The 25,969-nt window shown below is 39.0% G+C and overlaps 2 protein-coding genes across 8 annotated transcripts in view; one reads left to right on the top strand and one right to left on the bottom strand.

The window, feature by feature from the left end:
• Positions 1–17,390, top strand: part of BMPR1B (bone morphogenetic protein receptor type 1B) — a 371,913-nt gene extending 354,523 nt beyond the window's left edge. For all 6 annotated transcript variants that reach the window (XM_036411200.2, XM_036411165.2, XM_036411157.2 and 3 more), the window contains 3 exons: positions 798–973; positions 3,846–3,976; positions 13,355–17,390. In XM_036411200.2, coding sequence (XP_036267093.1) covers positions 798–973; positions 3,846–3,976; positions 13,355–13,480 — 433 coding nt within the window. In that variant the 3' untranslated portion in view covers positions 13,481–17,390. The remainder of the gene's footprint in view (positions 1–797; positions 974–3,845; positions 3,977–13,354) is intronic.
• Positions 17,391–18,502: 1,112 nt separating this feature from the next.
• UNC5C (unc-5 netrin receptor C) overlaps positions 18,503–25,969 on the bottom strand; it is a 370,938-nt gene continuing 363,471 nt past the window's right edge. For both annotated transcript variants that reach the window (XM_045570659.1, XM_045570666.1), the window contains one exon: positions 18,503–25,179. In XM_045570659.1, coding sequence (XP_045426615.1) covers positions 25,014–25,179 — 166 coding nt within the window. In that variant the 3' untranslated portion in view covers positions 18,503–25,013. The remainder of the gene's footprint in view (positions 25,180–25,969) is intronic.

Raw genomic sequence — 25,969 nt, 5'->3', positions numbered from 1 at the left:
ATGGTCCCTTACTCTCTTATATATATGTTATTAAAAATATATCCTTTTGCTGGTTTGGCTCAGTGGATAGAGCGGCGGCCTGCGACTCAAGAGTCCCGGGTTTGATTCCGGTCAAGGGCATGTACCTTGGTTGCCTGCATATCCCCGGTGGGGGGTGTGCAGGAGGCAGCTGGTCGATGTTTCTCTCTCATCGATGTTTCTAGCTCTCTATCCCTCTTCTTTCCTCTCTGTAAAAAATCAATAAAACATATATATATATATCCTTTTATTACAAATATATGCTATTTGATTCATAAAATGTGATAGTAGAAAGCTTTTTTATGTCCCTCCTTATCAAAGTAAAACATTTATAAGTTTTTGTTGGTTTTCTCTCCCTCTTCCCTTTTTTACTTGTTTGGCTATCTAAAACCCTCAAAGCATTTGACTTAAAAAATACTGCCTCACATAATCCAATTTTGTATTGCACAGTCCATTTTTAAAAAGAAAGTTATTGAAATATGAAGGACAGGACAATTTTTTTAAAAAGTGTTTAGTTAATGTTTAGCAATTATGTAGAGTTTATATTTGATCGAGTGGTAATGTATTAATATAATCTTCTATTTTGATTGTCATCTTCATTGTGTTTTCACCTGTGAATATTTAATATAACTCTTGGCCAGAAATATCTTTCCAGGAAATGGTTCTCCATGAAGGGATACCTTTTCCCATCTTCCACTAAAGCCCTGGCTCAGGAATCACCTTGACTCAACACTTGGTTCTCTTCAATGCTGACGGTGCTCTGCTTTATTTTTCCTTAGCGACACAAATGAAGTTGACATACCACCCAACACACGTGTTGGCACCAAACGCTATATGCCTCCAGAAGTGTTGGATGAGAGCTTGAATAGAAATCACTTTCAGTCTTACATCATGGCCGATATGTACAGTTTTGGGCTCATTCTTTGGGAGGTGACTAGGAGATGCGTATCAGGAGGTAAGTACCAGTGGCAACATTGGCCTACTCAGATCCTTTTTTACTCTCTCTCTCTTTTTAAATCCTCACTTGAGGATATTTTTCCATTGATTTTCTTAGAGAGAGTGGATGAGATAGGGACATAGAAACATCAATATGAGAGAAACACATCAACTGGTTGCCTCCCACACGCACCCTGATACAGGCCTGGAGGAGCCTGTATTGGAGGTATGTGCCCTTGACTGGAATTGAACCTGGGGCCCTTTGTTCTGCAGGCCAATGCTCTATCCACTGAGCAAAATCATCTAGGGCCAAATCCTTTTTTTCTGATCAAAAATCCAAGTTTTGTCTAGAAAATCAAATTTTGTCCTTTATTTCTGTTGACCCAGTCATGATCCTTTCAGGAAATAATATTTCACATCATAGAGTTATCTTTGCATTCTTCTCTCCACCTATGGCTGAGGCATCTCTTCTCGGCTCATTGTCAACCTTCTCTGTCTCTTCAAAGATCACCCAGTTCTATTTTATGTTTTGTCTCACTTCCCTCTTGAGCTCTTTCTCCTGCCATTGCTTTATCAAGGTAACCTCCTTCTCTACCCTTCCAGCTTCTTCTTAACAATCTGCTGGGCCCCCTGTTCAACTCTAGTGACCCATTTCCTGTGGCTTCCTATGCTCAGATGAAAAGACATAACTGTGGCATGGGACACTTATTATTTACCCTCCCACCCCCTACTTCTTAACTTTCTACAATACTTCCTCATGAAGCAATTTGAAAACATTAGTTTTTATCAAAACAAAATTAAAGCATAAGAATATTATTTAGTCCTGGTAATCTTTTTGCAAGCAGAGTTTTCCTAGTTAAGACTAAGGAGACATCCTTAAATATTCAGAGGTATTATTATTGCTTGTAGCATTGTGCCTACTGCTGCATAATTTGTCTTTGAGTAGCTTCTAGTACCTTTCAGGCGATGAGCTGAGTCTCAGGCTCTTCGGTATCAAGTACATTGTTAACGATTCTACTCATGGTTGTGCTTGATAAGTAAATCCTGGTACTGCAGTTCTTCCTCTTGATGGAAGTGAGTTAAACTCACCTTCATGAAAACTGGAGCTTGCCCAATATTCTGAAAGTGTAGCCTACAGTTAACTAGTCCTGGCACTTGTATCTGTAAACCTTTGCTAAGTTCCTAACTTTTCTTTGTTTCAGTTTTCTTAAGAGGGAGATGGATTATTGCACTACCTCAGAGGGTTGTGAGGTTTTCATGATTGTAAAGAGAATTAACATTGCCTGACCCATAAATAGTACTTAATATATGTTACTTTAAATTTTCATTTTGGTTGGTAGAGCCTTAACTTACATTTAGGATCCTATTGGAATATAAAGGAGAAACAGTTAATCAATAGGCATTCATACTGCGGTAGGAAGATCATCTGCAGTGATGTGGTACCTCTTAATCACTATAGGGATTCTGAACTTCTCATTAGCTTAAGTTAAAATAGAGCACATCCCCCCTGAAGTGAAAGAACTCTTTTTGTCCCAAAGGGAAGGTAATGTAGAACATTTTTTTTCCGATTCAGATATTGAATAAATCTCCCATCATATTATGAAGAAGAAAAGGAATAACCAAAACATAAATTAACTAACTGCCTATGCTTTGATTTTATGTTTTGTAAAGTGTAAGTGAGCATGTTTTTGAATGAAATGTTTATAATTATTTAAGACTAGAGGCCTGATGCACGAATTCATGCACGGGTGAGGTCCATTGGCCTGGCTGGCAATTGGGGCTGATTTGGGCCATTTTGCCCAATTGGGGCCAGCCAGAGGGAAGGACTGCAAGAGGTTGGCTGGCCAGGGGGAGGGACCATGGGAAGTTGACCACCTGGCCACCTAAGGGTAGGGACTGAGGGAAATTGGCCAGCTGTAGGAATTTGGCTGTGGGAGCATACTGTCACAAGGTGTCAGCTCCTGCATTGAGCGTCTGACCCCTGGTGGTCAGTGTATGTCATAGTGACCAGTTGACTGCTTGTTCAGTCAACTAGTCATAACGGTCGCTTAGGCTTTTATATATAGAGAGATAAGTTTATAGAGATTGAAGAAAGAGGAGAATATAAGATTACTTTTCAAATTATGTTTCCCTAAACATCTAAAGCAATTCGGGCAACAAGAAGCCTATATTTGAAGGCCTGTGGTTATAATATGGGCAAAATGATTCTTAGCTTAAAAACAACCGAGGGTACCCTAGCCAGCATGTTTCAATTTCTTGGGTGTTGTCCCATGCACCAAGTGGTTGCTGGTTCATTTCCTGGTCAGGGCACATGCCCAGGTCACAGGATTGTTCCCAGTAAAGGCCAGAAAGTTGCCAATCAAGGTTTAATATTTTTAGGTGTGTACAATTCTCTAAATTTTAAATATGGAAGAATGCATTCTTATGATTAAGCAGAAAAAATGTAAATGTGACATTTTATTCAAGTAGTATACACTGCCAAATTTATTATGAGATTCATAACCTCATATTGCAGTAATAGAAATTATCACATATGTATGAATTTGGAATGTGTCTGCCAAATTTGCATGGAGATTTAATATAGATTTTTTAAAAATTTTGGCATACAAGAACCTTTGTAAAATTGGAAATAAATTTGAGGTGCTTATTTTACTTAGCTTTTGGAAATTAGAAGAAAAGGTTTGAAGGCCTACAGTAATATGTTTTATTGGGATTTTCATTTAAAAATTAGATTAAATGTCATTGGGGAACTTTTACTTTAAGATTTTTTTTTTGCTGTTTTTCAAGCTTGTCTTTAGTACCAACAGGATTTTTATTTTAGAACAGTTTGTATGGTAGACTTTTATTGCCATTGCACAGAGAAAAGTATAACAATATAGCCATATTTTCAGGTGCAGTGGAGGAATACCAGCTTCCCTACCACGACCTGGTGCCCAGTGACCCCTCTTACGAGGACATGAGGGAGATTGTGTGCATCAAGAAGCTCCGTCCGTCATTCCCCAGCCGGTGGAGTGGCGATGAGGTAAGTGAGTTCCAGGAAGCCATGCGCTATAGAACTTTTACTTTTTTGTCAAAATTCTAAATATTCATTGAAGGAGTTCTTCTTCTTCTTTGCTCTGTCGGTGATAGTAGTGATGCCTCACTGTGATAATTTCTACGGTGTTAAGTATAATGTGGTAAATTGATCCTTTTTTCCTAACTTGATTTTACTGCTTCCAAAATATATTTAGTAGGTTAACATTTAGCAATCATAACAGATAACATTACTATTTCATTTATTTGTGATGTCCTAACAATGGCATAAAGGCCCCATTTCTGTGTGTATGTGTGTGTGTGTGTGTGTATGTGTATATATTTAGTTTTTAGTTTTAAAATTTTTTTATTCTTTAAAGCAGTGATTCCCACAGGTTGTAAACCACTGCTGTAGAGCCTAAGACCATCGGAAAACACAGATATTTACATTATGATTTATTAACAGTATCAAAATTACAGTTACAAAGTAGCAATGAAAATAATTTTATCCTTGGGGGTCACCACAACATGAGGAACTGTACTAAAGGATGGCAGCATTAGAAAGTTTGAACCACTGGTTTAAAGTATTATATATGTCTCCTTTCCCCCCTATTGATCTCTCCCCAGCCATTCCCACACCAAGCACATGCCTCACACCTCTAGTGTCTGTGCCTATGGATTATGCTTATATGCATGCATACAAGTCCTTTGGTTGACCAACCTTCCCCCACCTTCCCTGTCTTCCTGAAGTTCTACAGTTTATTCAATGATTCTATGTCTCTAGACCTATTTTTGTTCATTAGTTTATGTTGTTCATTATATTCCACAAATGAGTGAGAAAATGTGATATTTATCTTTATCCAACTGACTTATTTCGCATAGCATGATGCTCTCCAAGTTGATCCATGCTGTTGCGAATGGTAAGAGTTCCTTCTTTTTTTTTACAGCAAGGTAGTATTCCATTGTGTAGAGGTACCACTGTTTTTAAATCCACTCATCTGCTAATGGCACTTAGGCTATTTCCAAATCTTAGTTATGGTGAATTGTGCTGCTATGAACATAGGGGTGCATATATATCCTTTCTGATTGGTGTTTCTGATTTCTTGGGATATATTCCTAAAAGTGGAGTTACTGGGTCAAATGGGAGTTCCATTTTTAATTTTTTGAGGAAACTCCATACTGTTTTCAACAGTGATTGCACCAGTCTGCATTCCCACCAGCAGTTCATGAGGGTTCCTTTTTCTTCACATCCTCACCAGCACTTGTCATTTGTTGAATTGTTGATGATTGCTATTCTGACAGGTGTGAGATGGTACCTCATTGTTGTTTTGATTGGCATCTTTCAGATGATTAGTGACTTTTGAGCGTGCTTTTATGTGTTTCATGGCCTATGTCCATCTTTTTATCTTCTTTCAAAAAGTATCTATTTAGGTCCTTTGACCATTTTTTGATGGAATGTTTATCTTCCTTTTGTTACTATAAGTTGTATGAGTTCCCTGTAAATTTTGGAGATTAAACCCTTATCAGGTACCGTATTTTTCCCCCCAGAAGTGGGGGGGAAAAGTCCCTGCGTCTTATGGTCCAAATATAGCCTACACATATACTTTAAAAAAAAAGTTTTTTTACTTGCCCGGCTCTGTGTGGTCTCTGTGTGCTTGCCCGGCTCTAAAATGGTTCTAAATGCTGCTGTTTACTTTACAGGGTTGATTACATGTGTTTATGACTGTGATGTTGGGTTTTAATGCACATAAAATATTTTAGGACACTATTTGTTTCAGAATCTTTTTTTATTCATTTCCCTTCTCTAAAAACTGGTGCGTCTTATGGTCCGGTGCGTCTTATGGTCCGAAAAATACGGTATAATATTGGTAAATATGTTCTCCCATGCAGAGAGCTTTCTTGATATTTTGTTGATTGTTTCTTTTGTTGTGCAGAAGCTTTTTATTTTTACATAATCCCATTTGTTTATTTTTCTCCCTAGTTTTCATTGTCCTAGGAGCTATATCAGTAAAGATATTGCTATGATATATTTCTGATATTTCTGCCTATGAATTCTTCTAAGATTTTTGTGGTTTCCCATCTTATGATTAACTCCTTTATCCATTTTAAGTTTATTTTTGTCTATGGTATAAGTTTCATGATTTTCCATGTATCTGTCCAGTTTTCTCAGCACCATATATTGAAGAGACTATTTCATCAGTACTTATTTTTGTCAATTGTATGCTCTTGCTCCTTTGTCAAATAGTAATTTATAATGGCTTGTGTTGATTTCTGGGTTCTCCATTCTGTTCCATTGCTCTATATGTCTGTTCTCATGCCAGTAACAGTACCAGGCAGTTTTGAAGACAGTGGCTTTGATATCTAGTATTGTGACCCCTCTAACTTTGTTCCTTCTTTTTTTTTTTTAGGATTGATGCAGCTATTCCGGTTTATTTATGTATTTACTTACTTTTATTCCATATGAATTTTTGGAGAATTTGTCCTAGGGCTATGAAATATGCCACTGGTATTTTAATGGGGAGTTTATTGAATCTGTAGGTTGCTTTGGGTAGTATGGACATTTTAATGATGTTGATTCTACCAATCCATGAACATGGTATTTTCTTCCATTTGTTTATTTCTTCTTCTATCTCCTTTTTCAATGTCCTATAGATTTCCAAGTACATGTCTTTTACCTCCTTAGTTAAGTTTATTCCTAGGTATCTTAATTTTTTTTTGTTTCAATGGTAATGAGTTTTATTTTAGTTTCTCTTTCTGTGAATTCATTATTGGAATATAATGAAGGCCATAGATGTCTAGGTGTTAATTTTGTATCCTGCTACATTGCCAGATTAATATATTAAGTTTAGTAGTTTTTTAATGGAATCCTTAGGGTTTTCTAAGTATAATATCATTTCATCTGTGAATAATGACAGTATAACTCTTCCTTTCCAATTTGGATGTCTTTTATTTCTTCTTCTTATCTGGTCACTATGGCTAGTTCTTCTAGTACTATGTCAAACAGGAATGGTGAAATTGGGCATCCCTGTCTTGTTCCTGTTCTTAAGGGAAATGGTTTTAGTTTTTGCCCATTGAGTATGATATTGGCTGTAGGTTTGTCATATAAGGCTTTTATTATGTTGAGGTATGATCCCTCTATTCCCATTTTTCTGAGAGTTTTTATCAAGAAAGGGTGTTGGGTTTTGTCAAAAGCTTTTTCTGCATCAACTGATAAGACTATGTGATTTTTTGTCTCTCAATTTATGTGATGTATTGTGTTTATTGATTTTTGGATATTGTTCCATCCATGCATCCCTGGATAAATCCCACTTGGCCATGGTGCATGATCTTTCTAATGTAATCCTGGATCAGATTTGCTAGAATTTTGTTGAGGATTTTAGCATCTATGTCCATGAGGAATATTGGCCTGTAATTCTCTTTCTTTGTAGTGTCTTTATCTGGTTTTGGGATTAGGGTTATGCTGGCTTCATAGAAAGAGTTTAGAAGTGTGCCTTCCTCTTGAATTTTTTGGAAAAGTCTGAGGATAGGTTTTAGTTCTTTGAATGTTTGGTAAAACTCTCTGTGAAGACTTCTAGACCAAGGACTTTTGTTTTCTGAAAGTTTTTGGATTACTGCTTCAATTTCATCAGTATTGGAAAACTGTTATTCACCTATTTCAAGTTTTTTTTATTCTTTCTGACTGAGTTTGGGAAGATTGTATTTTTCTAGGAACATGTTTATTTCACCTAGGTTGTCCAGTTTGTTGGAGTAGAGTTTTTCATAGTATTTTTTTACAAATTTTTTTTTTATGTCTGTGGGGTTAGTTGTTACTTCATCTCTTTCCTTTCTGATTTTGTTTATTTGGGTCCTCTCTCTTTGTTTCTTGGTGAGCTTGGCTAGAGGTTCATCAATCATATTTATCCTTTCAAAGAACCAGCTCTTGATTTTATTGATCTTTTGTATTGTGTTTTGGTCTCCATGTTGTTTATTTCCGCTCTGATCTTTATTATTTCCTTCCTTATGCTCACTTTGGACTTTTCTTGTTCCTCTCTTTCTAATTCTTTAAGTTGTAGGGTTACATAATTTATTACCATTTTTCTTGTTTTTTTGAGATAGGCCTGTAGAACTATGAACTTCCCTGTCAGGACTGCTTTCACTATGTCACATAGATTTGGGGTTGTTGTGTTTTCATTGTCATTTGTTACCAGGATGCTTTTTATTTCTTCTTTGATTTCTTTGTTAAACCAAGCATTGCTTAATAGCATGCTATTTGGCCTCCAAGTATTTGATTTTTTTATTGTATCAATAGTTTATTTATAATTTCATGCCAGTGTGGTCTGGAAAGATGCTTGATATGTTTCTATCTTCTTGAATTTTAAGAGACTTTGCCTGTGTCCTAATATGTGGTTTATCTTCGAAAATGTACCATGTGCACTTGAGAGGAATGTATATTCAACTTTTAGGGTGAAATATTCTGAAGATGTCAATTAATTCTATCTGATCTAGTGAGTAATTTAGGATTGCTATTTCTTTGCTAATTTTTTGTTTAGAGGATTTATCCAGTGGTGTCAATGGGGTATTAAAGTCCACTATTATATGATTGTATTGCTGTTGATCTCTCCCTTGAAATCTTCCAGAAGGTTTTTTTTATGTTGCAGTCTCAGCTTCTTATCTACTGTTGAAATGTTAACTTGTTAAATTGCTACCTTTAGTTTTATGAAGTGGCCCTCCTTATCTCTTATTATGGTCTTTACTTTGAGGTCAATTTTGTCAGCTATAAGTATTGCTACCCCAGGTTTTATTTCATTTCCATTCGCCTGAAATTTTTCCCCCATCCCTTTATTATCAGCCTAAGCAAGTCCTTTGTTCAGAGGTAGGTTTCTTTTAGAAAGCAAATACATGGGTCATGTTTTCTTATCCATTCAGCTACTCTACATCTTTTGATTGGGACATTTAATCCATTTACATTTAAGGTAATTATTGATAGGTACTTGTTTTTTGTTTTTGTTTTTGCTTTTGTTTTTTGCCATTTTTATTCTTTATTCCTGTCTTCCTTTTTCGCTTTCTATTTATTCTTTTTGCAACAGTTTCTTTAGCATTTCTTGCATTGCTGGCTTGGTGGTAATGAACTCTCTTAGGAATTTTTTTTTTTTTTCTGTGAAGCCCCTTATTTCACTTTCCATTTTGAATGGGTATAGAATGCTTTGCATCACTTTGAATATTTCATTCCATTTCCTTCTGTCCTGATGTGTTCCTATTGAGAAATCAGTTAATAGTCTAATGGGAGATTGCTTGTAGGTAATTTTCTATCTTTCTGGAAGCCTTTAAGATTCTTACTTTGTCATTGGTGTTTGTCAACTTAATTATGATGTGTCTTTGTGTCAGACTGTTGGGGTTTATCTTGTTTGAGACTCTGTATGCTTCTTGGACTTATGTGACTTTTTTCTTCCCCAAATCAAAGAAGTTTTCTGTCATTATTTCTTCAAACAGATTTTCTTTTCCTTGCTTAGTTTTGTCTCCTTCTGGCACTTCTATTATGTGGACATTGTTTTGTTTCATGTTGTTTCATGTCATACCAAAGCTTTCTTAGACTTTCCTCCTGCTCTTTATGTTTTGTGTTTTTTTTCTTTTCCAGTTGCTGCTTTGCTTTGGTGTGTTGTTTTTTTGTGTGCCTTGTTTTGCAACATGCTGTTGCAGTCCTCAGCTTCTTGTTTACTGTTGAAACTTTCCATTGTGTTCTTTATTACAGCTATGTCATTCTTCATTTCCTCTTGATTCTCACACATGTTGAATTTGTCTTTCATCCTTTTCAGCATCCTTATTACCATTGCTCTTAATTATTTCTCTGACACATTTCTTGCCTCCATTTTGTTTGTTTTTTTTTCTGAAGATTCCTCCTTTTCTTTCATATTGGGGTTGTTTCTTTGTCTCCCCATTTTTTTGCTGTTCTTTTGTGATTGTTTATATGTATTAGCTCAAACTGCAATGCCACTTAGATTTTTTTGTATTTGTCTTATGTAGGAGACATTTTGTGGGACCCATTGGTGCAATCTCTTGGGTTTTCTGGACTGGGTATTCTAGAGATACCTCCTACTTGGGATATTTGTGTTCTCTTGGTATAGTTGGGTCTTGAGTGTTATTGTCCCATTGTGGATGGATTCTCCTCTCAGGGTGACTGGTTATGTGGCTCACTCTCTATCATGTTGGCTAAACAGCACATAAAACAACTTTACAAGACACAACACAAAGGGAACAAAACATGAATGCACTCACGGCACCAATAACCCCAATAAAAGTGACCATCAGAGAAAAGATAATTAGGAGAGAGAAAAGAGAGCAAAAATAATATTGAAAAAAGGTAAGAGAGAAATGAAAAAACAGTAAAAGGTGTATATGGGGAGAAACATAACATAACAAACAAATAAACCAAAAAAAAATGCAAACTGTAAACACCCATAAAAAGTTGGGTACAAATCTATAGAGGCAGAACTTATATACAGAAAGTAAGGTTAAGGCATTGAATCAATAGGGGAAGGACCACCATTCAGTCTAGAGAATATATAAAGAGGATGGGTGGATAAGAGGAAAATAAAAATAGATAGATAGATAGATAGATAGATAGATAGATAGATAGATGATAGATGATAGATTAAACAAAATTTTTAAATTTAACTTTATTTATTCATTTATTTTTGGAAAAGGAGAATAGAGGAGGTTGCAGATAGGTTTGAGTGACTGAAACTAATTAAACTCTTAGGAGAAGTAGAGAGCAAGAGAGGAGAAGAAAAACAAAAGCATAAAAAACTGACTAGCAAAGAAAAGAATGCATGGGCTTGTAATAGGGGAGAGGAAATTAGATATATGAGTAAGCCAACAGAGACTACAGTAATAATAACACTTCATTAAAGCAGATAAAGAAGATCAATTTTTAACAAGGGATAAAAAGAAAAGAAAGAGAAAAAATAAAGTGAGGACAGAAGAAGAGAAAACAGGATGTAAAGGGAAGAATTAAGGAGTAAAAGGTGAAAAAAATAAAAAAATAAGATAAAATAAAAATAGAGTGAAGAAAAAAAATAATACAAAAAAAGATAAAAAAAAACAAAATATATATAAAAAGAAAAAATATATGTATTTTTCAAATAAAAGATAAAAAATAAAAAAAGTGAAGTGCTATTCACTTCAGTCTAGTTTTATTGCCCCATAGGGGCTGGTTTAAGACACCATTCTTCTGTTCTACCACTTTTCAGTTTCCTGTTATGTAGTTAGCATCGTGTTGCAGTTCCAAGTGATCGTTCACTCCTCTGTTTGTTTCTATCTCCACAGCCTTGGCTGTAAGCAGGAGGGACCGATCTGCCAGCTTTGCCTGTCTGCCTGCTGTCAATCTTAATCACTCAAGCATCTGTTTCTGACAGGGCTTTAGGTGGGGGTGGTGCTATACCGCTATCTGGTACTGAACAACCCCTGTTTAACCCAGTCCCTGAGGGCTCTGCGGGGCTCTTCAGTCTTTATTTCCTTTGTACAGCTCAAAGTGTAGGCTGGGTGTGGCTGTATTGGCTGTCTTGAGGCAGCTGGGAGAGGCTGGCTCTCCAGGAGAAAAATGGCTGCTTAGGTTTGGAGGGTCACAAATGTCTAGGTGCCAGACTCCTGGTCACCTGTCCCTGCCCTGTTCTCCTCCACCAACTCTCCCCAGACTCCACAAATCTGCACCTCTACCTGCATCACAGCCTTGGGTGAGTGCAATTGAAAGTCCCATGAACGGGGTTTAGCAAACTAAAGCAAAGACAAAACAGGCAAAACAACCTTGTGACTGCCAGTTTCTCTCCCCCTTACACCCAGCGGCTCAGGTCGCCCTTCTGGGCGCAGCCCCTCGTGGCTGTGGATTTAGATCTAGATTCCACGGCTGCCAGCATAGCATCCCTCTGGACTTCCTTTCCACAGTCGGATGTGACACCTCTCCCCAAATGGATGTGGACTTGGTGCAGTGCAGCTTCCTTCTGACCCTCTTGGCCCAGTGGTCACACATCTCTCTCCAGCCAGATCCCCCATTCTGCCGTTCTCCGGGCCTCCTCTGCCCTTCCCGGCTGTGAATTATCTCACAAGCTGTGTCTAATTTGCCATTTCAAGGTGGATGTTATTCGATTCAGTTGCTCTCTCTACTCCAGGACAGGGTGCAGGACATGTCTGCCTATTCAGCTGCCATTTTTCCCCGTGTGTGTGTGTGTGTGTGTGTGTGTGTGTGTGTGTGTGTGTATTTTAAAGCATTATGAGTTTTTCTCCATGAAGAACCCATGTGCCACATTCTCACATTTTGATGAGAGAAAAGATAGGCATCTGAAAAATGCCATTTCCTATACATAGAAGTGCTACAAGTTGACCTAGATGAGTTGCTGTGGATCTTTGTTAATAAGGATGCTGAGATGTGATTTGAAGGAATCCATGTGCAACGAGGCCGTCGGGGTACAGTGGTGAAACCTAAAACAGGTCGTCAAAGAAGCTGTGCATAAGGAGGAACTGAGTGGGGTTGGGGCTTACCTTTCCTGACTCATCTGCTCCACATCCTCTCCATCCAACCTCTAAGCTTGTTCTCTCACTAAATCCTGGAGCACTCTGGCAAGCTGGCACATTCAGAGATGCTTGAGCCTCAGACATGTACCAGAGCCAGGGCAAACATGTGGGAAGAACACTGTTTATGAAATAATTCTTCACCATTAAATGCATTTAAAAACAACCTATGGCTCATTGGTTGTATGCTAGATAATACACATGTTTTCCAATGAGCTATGCAGAAAGCTTTATGAGATGCTGAAGTTACCTTACTTTGAAGCTGGTTACAGGCACTGTTATTACCCCAGATTCCTTCACTGAGGATTCCTAACGAAGTGAAATTGTGCTTTCAATAGGAAGACGAATAATTGATGTCGGAGAAAGTTTTAGCGAGGCCCAGCACAGGTCATGCATCTTGTTAAAAGCAACAGTGTGATGCTTTTATTGTAGCAGACAGCTGCGACTTAGGAATAACCGTGTTTGTTTGAATAGTATGGAATGAGATAAAAGATTTAAGCTGATCAAATGTTGTAAACAAACCAGGAGTGGGGAGTGGAATACAGACTTTCTTCGTATTTTTGTATTTATTTAATACTGACTTTAAAGACACTCTTCTTCAATCAGCAGAACCACTTGTTTGCACCTATTAGAGGGATATTATGAAAATCCATCTTAGTCATTGAAAATTTGCATGAAAAAACGAAGTGTTCTGAACTGTTGTCTACATGGTTTTAAAAGGAGCTATTGAAAATATATCTAAACCCCAGAAACTCAAAGTCAAAAGCCAAATACCAAGGGCCAGCCTGGCACATAATAAATACATGTCTCTAATGCCACTTCCACTTTTCTGTTTCTCTCCCTGCAGTGTCTGAGGCAGATGGGGAAACTCATGACCGAGTGCTGGGCTCACAACCCCGCATCCAGACTGACAGCCCTGCGTGTGAAGAAAACACTCGCCAAAATGTCAGAGTCCCAGGACATTAAACTTTGATTTGAGGGGGGGAAACGAAGGAAAGGAAAAGAAGAGAAAAGAAAGGAAAAGAAGAGAAAAGAAAAGAAAAGAAAAGAAAAGAAAAGAAAAGGAAAGAAAAAGAAAAGAGGAAAAGAAAGCATCATGGAGAAAGCCAGCTCTTCCTCTCTGTGGCAGAGTAGAAAATGTTCCCGAAGCATCCATAGGGCAAGCGTCAAACAGCCCCGCTTCCCAGGGGTTCAGTGTCACCACTTGGGGAGCACCGTGGACAAAGGCAGACGTTCCCAGAAGCAGGGACCTATTGTGTCTGGAGGAGGTTGAAACCGTTCTGGTAACTTGTTTGAGACATGGTGCATGTTGCTTTCTAAGAAAGCCCTGTATTTTGGGATTGCCCCCCACCACCCCTCCTTTTTTTTTTTTTTCTTTTTCAAAAGATGCTTTAGTTTTGCCAAAATATAACAAAGAATTTAGATGTTTGAAGGTTGTTCCTATTCTGGTTTAAATAATAACAATGAGAGTTCTTTGCAGAAATTCTGCTAGAAAGGAAATTAAAATCATTTTTTTATTATTATTATTATGGGTAAAATGTTGTTGCACTCTACAAACCAACAGACAGTCTGTGAGGTTGGAGACCACAGAGTGGGACTGTCTGAGAAGCCCGCCCCTGCCTGCTGTGACCACTCGGCCAGCCCTGCGTGGGGGCTGCCACAGCAATGTGAATGCACCTGGGCACACATCCCGCCTGTCCGGCATCCGTTTGGGGATTCCTGCAGGTGACCTTTTGCAGCTTTGGAGGATATGGAACAAATGAAGCTTTTGTGTGCTTCTTCTGTTAGAAGTGTCAGTGTTCATCAGGACCACGTTGTGTTTCTGATTCTGTAAGGCCTCTCGTTCACGGTCAGATCTCTTCCTTTTCATTGAACACAAGCAAAGATTCTTTTTTTTTTTTTTTCTTTTTTTTTTATGTGCAGAGAACTGACCGCTGCATGCTTTTGATTTCTCAAAGGAAAGGATCAATAGTCAATGAAATTGCCTTCAGCCAAGGTGATGGCCACACCTTTTTAAAACGGAGATCATGGGCTCTTGTGTTGTGAGATGACGTGTTGGTAAGGCAGAGAATGCGGTGGTAGGTGCATGTGGCTTGCTTCCTACGTATGCAGAAGAGCCGATCTCAGAAGCACGAGGGTAAATGATGCACACCTTACTCTGTATTGTAGATAAAGCCATTTTCTTTTCATTGTCTGTCTCTGGGGTCTGACTTAAGGGAAGGAGAGGAAGCATAGGTCAGGTTAATGTAACTAAATTTTAATTTAAAAATAGACAACTATGTCCTCCAAATGGGACACACAGAGGAGAGTTAGTGGAAGCCACGAAAATATTCAGGCTGCTGTGATTTATTTTTCTAGTATAGATATGGATCTAGCATGTGCATCATTTAAGTGGTCATTTCATATTGTTAGGCGTGCTGCCTCTATTTTATTTTATTCTCATTATGTTCAGTTCACTTTTTAATTTATTATTTTTGTATTCTCTGTGGCACTTGTGTAAACCATCTCTTCACCCACTTAATTCTGCAGAGTTTCCACTATTGAGACATGTGAGTCCAATCATGGACAGGCCCAACATTCCTGAGCAACAGGAACATCAACTTCAAAGTTGTACACATGGCCCTCACCTTTATTCATTTACATGTTCTTACCATGGCTTTCTTTTACTTCTTAGAAATTCTGTAATTTAATAAGGAATCAGGAAATACTTTCTCCCTAGTCTTAAAAAAGTAAAATAAATAAAAGGCATTCCTTCCAGAATCCTGCAGAGGGCAGTGTTTTATAACACAATTGCACCACTTGGTGATTGAAGAATGGAAGTTTTTTGAGATTTTGACAGGGGCATGAAAAATGAGGAAGTATTCTCCTCACTTCTGAAGTAGGTGTGCAGCTGGCAACTTGTTCATTCAAAAAACACCCTCGAGCAGAGAGTGATTGTGAGCTGCGCTCACAGGCTCAGAGCATCCTAAGAAACACGGTGTTCTGTATTCAGCTTTGACTTCCCCATGCTTCATGGCCACATTTTGTTTGTATTATAACAAAGACATAAGTGGGTTTTTTTTTAAAAATTCTTGAATATGAACAAAATTTGTTTTTTTACAAAGATTAAAAACAGTGGGCTCCAAGTAGAATTTCAATCAGAATGCTGCTTTTGGTGTTATTAGAATAACCTGAACGGCAATGTAACTGTTCCTTTCTCTTGTGTCAAATTGTATTCTTTGTGATAGCTTAGAAGGAACATGTGGCTAGAACTAAGTGTGTGATACTCATCTGAGCCTTGGAGAGAAACTTCATTACCTCTAATCAGATCATCTACAAACAAGTCAACATTTTTGCCCATAACTGGGGACATGTTTCTGTTTCTTGATTTTTCCCCCTAAATTTAAGTGAGGTTGGACTTCTTAGATAAAAAATGTGTGCTCTTTTAGGTAAGTTTTTATACATGATAACTGCAAATCAGAATATTTTGTGGTGAAGTGATGATTTGAAAGAAAACTAGATTTCTAGGGAGGTGTTGCTTCCAATGAAGAATGGCAAGAAGCTTCTATATTATTTGTTTAGTTGCTTTGGAAAAATCAGTAGCTTTCTAATTCTTAATTTGATTTACTCATGATGAACATCTAAAAATTGTTCCTGAGATACTTCAAAAGACTTATTTAGTTAGTATAGTCTTTCAATGCAACAAGCATTTATTTATGAATAGATGTTTTTGTCTTCACAAAATTCACCTTACTTAGAGAACCCTAAATTGTTCTTAAAGAGACTACCTACTTACTTCCAAATAATCCTTTTTTATTTTTAAAATTCTAGTAGCTCAGAGGAAGTGAATTGTATTTTATTTTATTTTTCATTTCACCTTTCTGTAGAATAAGTGGGGACCTGGAAAGTAATAACGTAGATGATTTCCTATTATCAGGACTATTTCAAAGACTAAGATTTTCTTATAGTTGCTCCCCTAAAAGGAATCCTAAAATATTAGTTGCTAGCTAATATAAGTTTTGTATGCTAAGATGTTCAGGTTTATAGTTTATTATGTGTATATATATTATATAAATATATATGTTTATATAAATATTTTGTTCAGTTTGGAGTCTGGCACAACTCCATTTTTGTGGATTAGAGAGTAAAATATTAGAGATGATAAAGTACTAAATGAAACATAATATTTATTTATAAAAGCGTTGTAGATTGTTAAATCATAAGTAACAGTGCTACAAACATTGTGTGTGAAGAGACAGGCCTTTGTCCTCCTGGAAAGCACCGCTCACATGTAACTAGTGACCATTCTTTTTTTAGTATCAAAACACAAAGCATCTTGGAAAACATGCTAAGGTTTTATTTACAGGGAATTCTTTGTTTCATTTGTTGTGTAGTCAGATAGAGCAAGGACCGAATAGCAATCAGAATTCATGTTCCTAGAGTCAAGCATAGTCATTGGAAGTTACAGTGTTTATGTTGCTGGTCTGTTCTAGCGCTTCATGTTTGTAGTTTGAAAGGCACTGAAAGAAGTACAGTTTTTAAACTTGAATTGTTCTGTGGTTATATCTCCTTGGAAAAAAAACTCAGTCACAAAGCAGTGGAAATGAACAAAATGGCATCCGCAGTGATTTAATTTAGCAATTATGATTCCTCTTGTAAAACAAAGTAAAAAAAAAACAATGCCATATTTTTTTTGGAGAAGAGTTGGCAATAAAGGGTTTTGTTGTCTGTTTCAAAAGAAGACTCATTGTGTTCTTTTGGGGAACCAGTGCCTTATTGAATTTGTATATACTGTAATTATTCAGGACTAGGGAACAAACAACTGTATTGTATTTGTTACAAATTGTATATGGCTTTGTTTGAACATTCCCCCAAATAAAACGGTTTCATTCTCCCCTTGGCAAGAACACGTGTGTTCTCTGATGGTTGTGCCCTTTTCTGACTTGGAAGCTATCACGTTGTGTCACAGACAGTCATGAAGAGAGAGGTGGGTAAGTTTCCACACCTGGTGGCTAGAGAGCAGGAGCCATGGTCTGATGGCTTCTGTTTTCTCTGTAAGTCGGAGGCACAGCCATTGGCTGAGAGTGAGAAGAAAGATAGGGAGTCAGAGGTTTGAAGAAGTGAGAATTGTACTGTGAAAACTGACAGCTCGGTGGTGGTGGGCAACGTTGAGGGCCCAATCAACATGGACACTGTGTGGCTCAGGGGCCGAGAGGCTGGCCTCTGGACCACCAGACAGCCTGTCTGTGATATGTATAGTACACTGTATTCTTACAGTACAGTAAGCTGGAGAAAAGAAAGTGTTATTCAGAAAATCCAAAGGGAAAATGCAGTATTTATTGAGAAAAACCCCACAGGTAAAAGTGGATCCTCTTAGTTCAAACCCATGCTGTCCCAGGGGTAGCAGGAGTTCTTTGCTAAGGACAGCCCTGCCTTCCTGCCATGCCTCCTCTCTCAGCTGCTTTCCATCACACACTGGGCGCCTTCTCCTGCTCACCCGAGGGAGTGGCCAGTGTCCGGGACCAAGGTGAACACCTGATTGGCTTCTGTTGGAGCTCAGGGCGTCCTGTGTGACTGGCTCACCTTCATCCCTACCTCTTGTGCCGGGGTTTGCATGCCTCATTGAAAATCAGGTCTCTGAGTGGGGTAGGGGTGGGGGGGGGAGGCCCTCATCCTCTGCTTAGTCACAAACTCCCAGGGGCTTTGAATGCAGCAGCATTCAGACTCTGGTTCTCGCAGCCAACTGCTCAGCAGTATCACTCGGGTGCTTCAAACACTAACGCCCTCCCCTCCCCACCCCTACCTCCAAACTGTGAAATCAGAATCACTGGCGATGGGACCCAGGCACTCAAGTGATTCCAACGTGAAAAGCCACGTTCTGGAACCTCGCCCTGTGCCTGCGGGGCTGGTGACTGCCATCCATGCAGAAACCAGCAGCTCTGAGTCCTCGCCAAGGAGCCCACTGTGGCTCTTCCGGGAGAAGGGCTTTGCTAGGAAGAAATGAGAGACAGCGTTCTCTGTAGCTTATAAATATAATTTATTGCCTGTTTAAAAATCCTCTCTTACATTTTGTACAAGTAGGCTGACAGAATAAATGCAGGCAAGTTACAAACCAAGAGGACGGCAGGAAAATAGGGAGAGGCAGCCAGAGAGAGAACAGAGGCACCGGGGAGCTGGCCCTCACCTCTGCTGGGCCGCGTGGCTGGTTGTGCCAGGAGCACTCCTCCACCGCCAGGGGTGTTCTAGAAAAGGAATTGCATAGAAGATACAGCCAGAGGGAACTCCGCACCAACAAAAGCAGTGTCCCAGGTCTGAAAAACCAAGGTGGCATTGTCCTGTGTTTAGAAAAAGAAAAATGACAAAGCCCTGAACCTCCATCTGACACCCCTGCCCTTGAACTGTTCCAAAGGGAACAGCAGGTGGACGACACCGGCTCTTCAACACGGACTGCTGGGCTCTTCCCCTGACACACACCGGCTGTCTTCTTTAGAAAGCAAAGGGGAAGGTCAGCAGCTCCACACTGAACTCAATGAGCACAAGCCCTGGGCCTAGCACACTTGCTGAGCGGCGATGTTCCCTGCAACTGAACTAACGCACTGTCGGAAGTGAGGCTTCACCACCAGCAGGTCTGGGAAAGAACGAAGGGAGAATGCAGATCACAAGTCTCACGTCCAACGCCTTCCTTTTGCTGTCCTCTTTCTCCTCCAAGGCCTGTAGGAATAGCCACGTGTGTTTAGAACCCTACATTAGCAGGTGTCTTAAGAGACTTTAAACATATAAAAGGGCAAAGGCATTTCCCGCTGGCCCTGGCTTTCTTGCTCTTGTATGCCATTCTAAAACAGACGCCTTTTAACATGGGCAACATGGCTCAGGACAGGATGCTTGGGCATTGCCTTGTCGTCATGCGGAGGTTCAGAGGCCAAGGGCTCCCCATCTTTTAGGCTACTAATCAGCAAAACCTGCCCACCATTCAGGTTCTGAAGGCCAGCACTGGGGGTTAGGGCCTGGGGTCAGTGCCATTCGGTCCTGACAGCAGGTCTGGCAGTGTCAATCCCAGTAGACCTTTGGGATTGAAGGATGATGCCTCATAGGATGTAGGCATATTTGAAGTGCTATGGCCTTGAGCTAATGATTTTGCTGAGACACCAACCTGAAATGGCACGTTGAGCAGCTGGCATATTGTAGTATATACTTTGGCTGGTGGGTACCCGATGGCATATTTCTTGTTTTCTACCCAACAACTGCTGGGCCATGAGACTCAAGTCGTTCAGCATGGATTCTTGACTTGAAAGATCTCAATATACAAGTGCCTCGTGGACAGAGGATGGGGAATAGCCCCTTCTCAGGGCTTGGTTTTGTGTGTGAGTCCCTGTGTGGGGTTTCTGTCAGCCCAGAGATGTTTTCCTTGACCAAGCTGGAGTACATCTGGGCATACATTACATTTGTTTGAATTAACCCATTATTATTCCATCAAATGTCATACAGGAATATGACAAGCCACTGGGAAATCTGGGAGCCATCGATTCTTCTGAAGACACATTTTTAAAGTAGGGGGCAATGGGGGCAGTCATAGGTTGCTAAGACGAAAGGATCAGGAAGGTCATTGTTAGACTTGGTTTGTGGAGAAAACCCACCCAGTGACATATAAGGCCATCTCCCTACTTCATAAAAATATCAAGTTATGAGGCATGAATTCTGGGAACAGTTTGTTTGGTTTACTTGACCTGTAGGGACATAGGCTTAAATTAACATTGCTTACAATGTATTTATTCCTCTTATGCCTTGTTCCATTTAAAAAAAATCTTTAGAGATACAAGGGAAATCTTTCAAAATGATCATTACAGTCAAAGATTATACAAATAGATTTCTTAGGGTAGAGAAACAGCACTTCATTGCACAGTGGCAAAGTTTTAAGAATTTCAGTCAACATTAGCTCTGTAACGTTGAAAACAAAAGAATATACAAAAACACAAACAAAAAATCCAATGTGTAATAGTTGGTCCTAGGAGGCACTCGAAATGTTAAAAATAAAAAGTTTTATTACCTTGAGATAAGAATAAAAACATTCCCTTATTGGATCTATAAATTTTAATGCTCATTGACTATTATCATCTTTGTAAATAATTGGCTTTACGTGAAAACATTCTGATTCACAAAAGCTCCTCTGTTCTCAAAGAAGATGGATGAAACCCCATTTCATTTCAGCTGTTTTCCTGGTCCTTCTTTCCTGCATCGGCCTTGGAGTTGTACTGAAATCTCCTAGTGAAACGGATAAGTTGTCTTGAGCAACTGCTCGGCAAAAGCTAAAGCTGATATTCAACCCGAAGCTCTAAACTTTTCCCACCTCCTTTACACTCTCTTGCAGGTCTTCGTATGGTTTTTTCCACTTGTGAATTCTGGGGTGATAGTGATCCCCTGACTGGCTCTTTTTCTCATACACTGATGACAGAGGAGTAAGTGGACCAAGAGCACAGCTCTGTCCCTGATGGAGACAAATAGACCACATAAGAAAATAGCCTTGTCTGAGCCTTTCCAGAAGAAGTAAAAAGTTTGATTCTATTATTGGAATGCTTACTTGATGGATATAGGAGAAATGCCACTCAAATATATGCTTAGATGTGTTGTTCCTAGAGTGTCCTGAACTCAGACTTCCTGATGTCTTCCTAAAGAATGGCCTACTGTTTAAATGTTGTGAATTGAAAATATACAGAAGAAAAGTATAGATGAAAATGGTCAATGGGTAAGCAGTTTAATATTGAACACTTTATCCAAGACATTGTCCTGCCTTGGAAGAGTCTCCACTGCTGATGTGGGATGGATTTTTCTAGATAACTGAGTTGGCTATCCACATTGGTAGTCACACTGTGTGTGAAAAGGCTCTTAGCTGTGAGGACCTTGGTGTTACATATTTGCATCACCTTGTGCCCAGTTATCAATTCTGAATCCAACTTCTATTCCTTCTAGATCATTTTAAGGAACTTTGAATGAGTGTGGTGAGGGGGAAAAAAAAAGAAATTAAAGAAGACTTCTGCCTTTAGATCCCCAAATTCGAAAGAAGGAAGCTTCTTTTTTTCTCATTGATCAACAGCCACAATTTTCAATCACTTAGACATATGATATTCATTTTCATACATAAAACATTTTTTTCCAAGTGGATGCTTCTCACATTTCCAGAAATAAATGTTAGAGGACCAAGGATAAGGAGATTTAAAATAAAGATTTAATATAAAGCCCAATGAAAAATATAAATGTTAAAATGACAACTCTTCAATGACTTTTATAAACATGTTTATGTATTTCTATTATCAAAATCCAACTTGAGATGTGTCATGTAGGAATGTGTTGATGACATAATAGGCTCATAATGACATGCAATTTTTTATATGGATATTTTAATTGAGAAGAAAAAAAGTAGAATACGAAAACTATATTTGAAATGAAGTGTCCACACATCTATTTGTTATAAAGGCCCTATTTACTCTGCAAGTTTTCAGTTCCTTTGTCAAACAACTCTTAGTGAGTTTTTATATTAAGCTGAAGGTAAATTGTGTTATACACCACTAGATGGCACCATGCACAAGTGATAGGTTTTTCCCTTCAAAATGCAGTAAGCCTTGTCTTTCTGCACAAGCTAAATAAACATGGAAGGCAGGACAGGTCACATAGAACAGCTGATGAAGTGACTCCTTTGAAATGAAATGTTGGCTCTGGAGCTTCTGAATTTGAGAGCAAACTAACAGCTATTACATACATTTTTCCAAAGAAGGAAATCAGAATTCATAATGAAGATTATCTGACATAAGAGGTGCGTATGGAAGTAGCCATTCCTTTGATAGGAAACATAACAGGGTTCTACAACAGATGGTAGAAGAGCACCTTACTTAGTAAAGAATCAACCACTCTTCCTGTTTCTGGTGCTGGGGTGCTGAACCCCAAAATATGAAGCAGCTGAAGTGAACGCCAAAGGCCCTTGATGGCTCTGATGATATAGTCCCTGCCTGCTATGTTCAATATTTCTGCGTTGATGATTTTCAATGATTTTTTTCTAGTTCAAGTTTTGAATGTATTATCTGGGTAGCTGGATATTTGCTCCTCTTTATTTTTCAGTAGGCATGAAAGTTCCTTTGAGAAGCCTGCAGCTTTCTAATTCTTGATTTCCATAGACGACAACCCTCCAAACCAGTAATGATGAGCAATCTTGAGAAGTTATTTCAAGATGCAGCAATGGATAATAGCTCTCTTCTCCTCCATTTTAAAAAATATATATTTACAATTTTTTATGTAGAATACAATTTTACTATCTTTTGGTCAAATATGCATTGGTACAGACATTATCCACTGAAATTGCTTATTAGTGCAATCTTTCCCTTTCATGATAAGTGTAACATATTTTATATATGGTACTGGGAGTGGCCTGAGAGAGACTGGTTATGGAATGCATATCTACAACAAAAAATGAGAAATAAAAGGTCTGGAAGAAAATTTCCATATCAAGGTATAATATTTTCTCAATGACAAAGATGGAGGAGGCTGGAATATGAAGAAGTCACCAACATAGTCAGGAGAGGAAATATATGTGGAAAGAATGGAGAAATGCATGAAATTCCTTCTAATTCAAATCCATTCAGCAACCTGTTCACCTCTAGCCCAAAAGTAAACCACAGCCATGTGTTGAAGGTTCTTCATACATGTGGGTCCTTGTTTTTCAATCTTGGTTAGGCCACTGAGCTCTTAACTCTCTAATCCCCACCTGCTGAATGAATGGAGTCCCTGTGTTAAAACAAAGAGTCTGTGATGGTCCTAAGAAAATATCATAATTTACACAAAATAGTCCCTTGATGAACTATTTTTCAGTTTTGTTTTTTTTTTTAATTTAAAAAATTTGACCAAGACAATAATAAGACATAACTTGCTACTAACCAGGAAGGCAAATAGTTCCAAGAGAGGAAGGAAAGTGATAATTAAGGATGCCATCTCTCAGGGAATAGCATAATTCATTGACACAAAGACAAGACTTGAAAGCATATCAAATATGTTACAGGTTAGAATAATTGTCTTCCAAGTTGGAACAAGTTGAAAGGCATAATGTAGCCTGGACAAGAGTCTAGCCTTGATGGGTCTTTGAATGACCCAGCTCAGAGCCCACTGTGGTCTTCACACTAATGAATGGAACTGGAGTGGAGGTCCAGCATGTTGGAACCTTGAGATTATCTGATCCCACCCCTCTGTTTTACAGGTGAAGACCCTGAGGTCTGGTGAGGTTCAATGACTTTCCCAAGGTAGCACAGCTAGACCATGACAAACCCAGCATGAGAACTGGTTTCCTGATTTTCATTTCAGAGGCCATTCCTCCAAACACATTGCCTCTAAGGGAGAAAGAGTCCTGAGGGGAGTCAGTGTGGGGCCACAGGACCCCGGGATTCAGTGAGCTTGAATAGAGGACTCAGGGGAGAAAGACCCTGCCTGAGCACACCGCAAGAACAGAGGGACAAAGCCATTAAGCATTAACTACCTTTCTGGGGCAAAATGATGGGTAAAGATGAAAGGTCCAGGAAGCAATGCCTGTTTAATTAAACTGGTGACCACGCCCACCTTGTTTTGGGAAAAGGTGAAGCAGGTCTAGTCAATATCTAAATACTAACAGTACTGCTAACAAAAACCGAAGCTAAAAGAAAAGCCTTTCACTAGAATACTTGTAAATACTCATCAATAATAATAATGATAGTAATGGTACCTTAAAAAAAGACAAAACAAAACAAAACAAAAAAACACTTTAAATTGCATACCACAAACACACATGTTGTGAAGAAATGCTTGTTTGTGTGGTGGAACATGAATCACTGTCTTTCCTGCAATGCTGCAGCTTTATTCCCAGAGGGCCCCGGGCGGGTTCCTAAAGGAATAAGGAGTCTTAGTTGTTTCTCCTTCACACTTAGATTCCCCACTTCCCTGATACAAACGGTAACACTGGTTTTACGAGCTCTAGAAACGGAATACTGATGGGAGGATTATCTGAGACACTTGATGCACATGATTTGTAGCAAAAGTCTGTGATTTCTCTGTGAATTACTAATCTGAAATAGACACAACGAACCGTCCACAGCTTCAACTCCAAATGATTTAAACAAAAATAGAACGAGCCATGGACAGTGTCTGCATCCCTGTCCAATCTGATGTAAACAACGTTTGTAGAAATTGGGTTTGTTAAGAAAGTTTATCCATATATCTGGATAGCAATAAAAAGCGTTTCCTAGGAAACTGTAAGTTCCTGTACCACACAGCATACAGCCCAACAAAGAGGAAGATTAGGTTGGTTTCTAAATTCAAGGTACAAATGTACATAATTGTTCTTAACTCTGGTGATGAGGTCCCATAAAGCAGGCATATAGGGTGGTAGTTGGTATCTGTTTTCCTTCTCTCTCCAGCTGCCATCTTGCCTGTGAAGCTCATTGGTCTGGACTGGATTTCCTCCTCAGCTGTGATCCCCGAATGGCCACAGACTCCCTGTGCCTCCAGTCCAGTGTGGGTCAGTACTGTCCTTCTGCTGCTAAAGACACGACAGTTTCATGTCTTCCCATTTCTTCCAGGACAGCTGCCAGCATGCTCAGGTTTCCATCCGGGAAGTTCTGTGCTTCCCAAAGATCCAGGATTACTCCAGTTGGACTCGACTTGGTGGCAAAGTAATTCAAGTACCTATAATTGGGAATGGGCAAATGTGCTGCTTAATGGCATTATTTACAGATCTATTTTCTCTTTACTTTAAAAAATAGATATTTTTATTGATTCCTTAAGTCAATAAACTGAAAGTAGAGAGAAATAGAAACATCATTGATGAAAGAGAATCATGGATTGACCCGGCTGCCTCCTGCCTGATGGGATGGAGCCCACAACCCAGGCATCGAACTGTGACCTCCTGGATCACAGGTCGATGCTCACCCACTTAGCTACCTCAGCCGGGCAATTTTCTCTTTATTTTTTACAACCCCTTCTGTCTGTCCATTTGCGTGTTATGAATCCAGGTCCCACTTGAGAGAGAAACTGTGTTTTACAGTGAACCAGCCTAGATAACTAGCCCATACTTAATTACATCAGCCCCAGGCAGGAAATGTAAGGTTTAACTTTGTTAACCTCAACTCTGAGTAAGATAATTTAAGAGACAACATGTGTATGGGTCACATCCTCAACAGGAAATCAAGAGACTTGTATTCTCTTTCCAGCCCAGGCTCCAATCAGCTCTGACAGGTCATGCCATGTCTCTTGCTCGGTAGCGATGGCAACATTTTACAAGGAAGAGGCCTCTGAGGTCTCCCGGTACCTGAATGTCAATGCCGTGTTTTGCATATTAGTGACTCATGCAGCTGCAGGTCCTGCTCTCCAGGAGATGGAGAACAATAATTACTTTAGTGCAGGGACGTATTACTTAGGGGGGTTCAGCCCATCAGCTTTGCAGAGTGAATCACAAAACTTGAGACTTGCAAATGTC

The sequence above is a fragment of the Pipistrellus kuhlii genome, unplaced genomic scaffold, assembly GCF_014108245.1.
Source record: "Pipistrellus kuhlii isolate mPipKuh1 unplaced genomic scaffold, mPipKuh1.p scaffold_m20_p_1, whole genome shotgun sequence".
NCBI lineage: Eukaryota > Metazoa > Chordata > Mammalia > Chiroptera > Vespertilionidae > Pipistrellus > Pipistrellus kuhlii.
This window is presented reverse-complemented; position numbering and strand designations above follow the sequence as displayed.